The sequence below is a fragment of the Propithecus coquereli genome, unplaced genomic scaffold, assembly GCF_000956105.1.
Source record: "Propithecus coquereli isolate 6110/MARCELLA unplaced genomic scaffold, Pcoq_1.0 Scaffold596, whole genome shotgun sequence".
NCBI classification, from domain to species: domain Eukaryota; kingdom Metazoa; phylum Chordata; class Mammalia; order Primates; family Indriidae; genus Propithecus; species Propithecus coquereli.
Window position 1 is genome coordinate 329,803 of NW_012151907.1, and position 688 is coordinate 330,490.

General features: G+C 56.8%; 1 protein-coding gene across 1 annotated transcript in view; it reads right to left on the reverse strand.

Moving 5' to 3' along the window:
* Positions 1 to 688, reverse strand: part of CHST13 (carbohydrate (chondroitin 4) sulfotransferase 13) — a 15,357-nt gene that overhangs the window by 13,710 nt on the left and 959 nt on the right. The window contains exon 2 of the mRNA XM_012659037.1: positions 111 to 232. Coding sequence (XP_012514491.1) covers positions 111 to 232 — 122 coding nt within the window. The remainder of the gene's footprint in view (positions 1 to 110; positions 233 to 688) is intronic.

The window sequence follows — 688 nt, forward strand, 5'->3', positions numbered from 1 at the left end:
CAGTGGTTACTGTTCCTCCACCCTTGGTCACCTCCCCGCTGGGCGCCAATGGCTTGACCTTCGACCTTCGGTCATGGGGGCTGGGGGGCCCTGGCCCCTGCATGGCTCACGTGATCCCCTCGTGTGTGGTGGTGACAGCTTCCAGGGTGTCGTGCTGGGAGCAGGTGCGGAGGGACCGGCCACCCTGCTTTGCCCCCGTGCGTCCCGCCATCTGCTGGAAGGACACAGGGCCCTGGAGTAGCGGGGGGACCTGTGGGTCTGGGGACTTTAAGCCTGAAAGGGCTGGATCTTCCCTCTGGTGCTGTCACCCAAACCTGTGTGACCCACACTCTCTCATCCTAATGCTGAGAACTGTCCCCGGTCAGAGTCTTGCAGTATCAAATCCAGGCCAGCAAAAGGAGCCCTTCCCCCCACCCCACTTAACAAATATTTATTTTGCGTTCCTGTCGTGTAACGTCAGACAGAGGGCATGAAGCACTGGGCAAAATACAACCGAAGACAACTTTCTGGGATTAAATAAGAACATGGGCCAGGTGCGGTGGCTCACGCCTGTGATCCCAGCACTCTGAGAGGCTGAGGCGGGAGGATCGGTAGAGGTCAGGAGTTCGAGACCAGCCTGGGCAACATAGCGAGACCCCATCTCTACTAAAAATAGAAAGAAATTAGCCGGACAACTAAAAATATATAG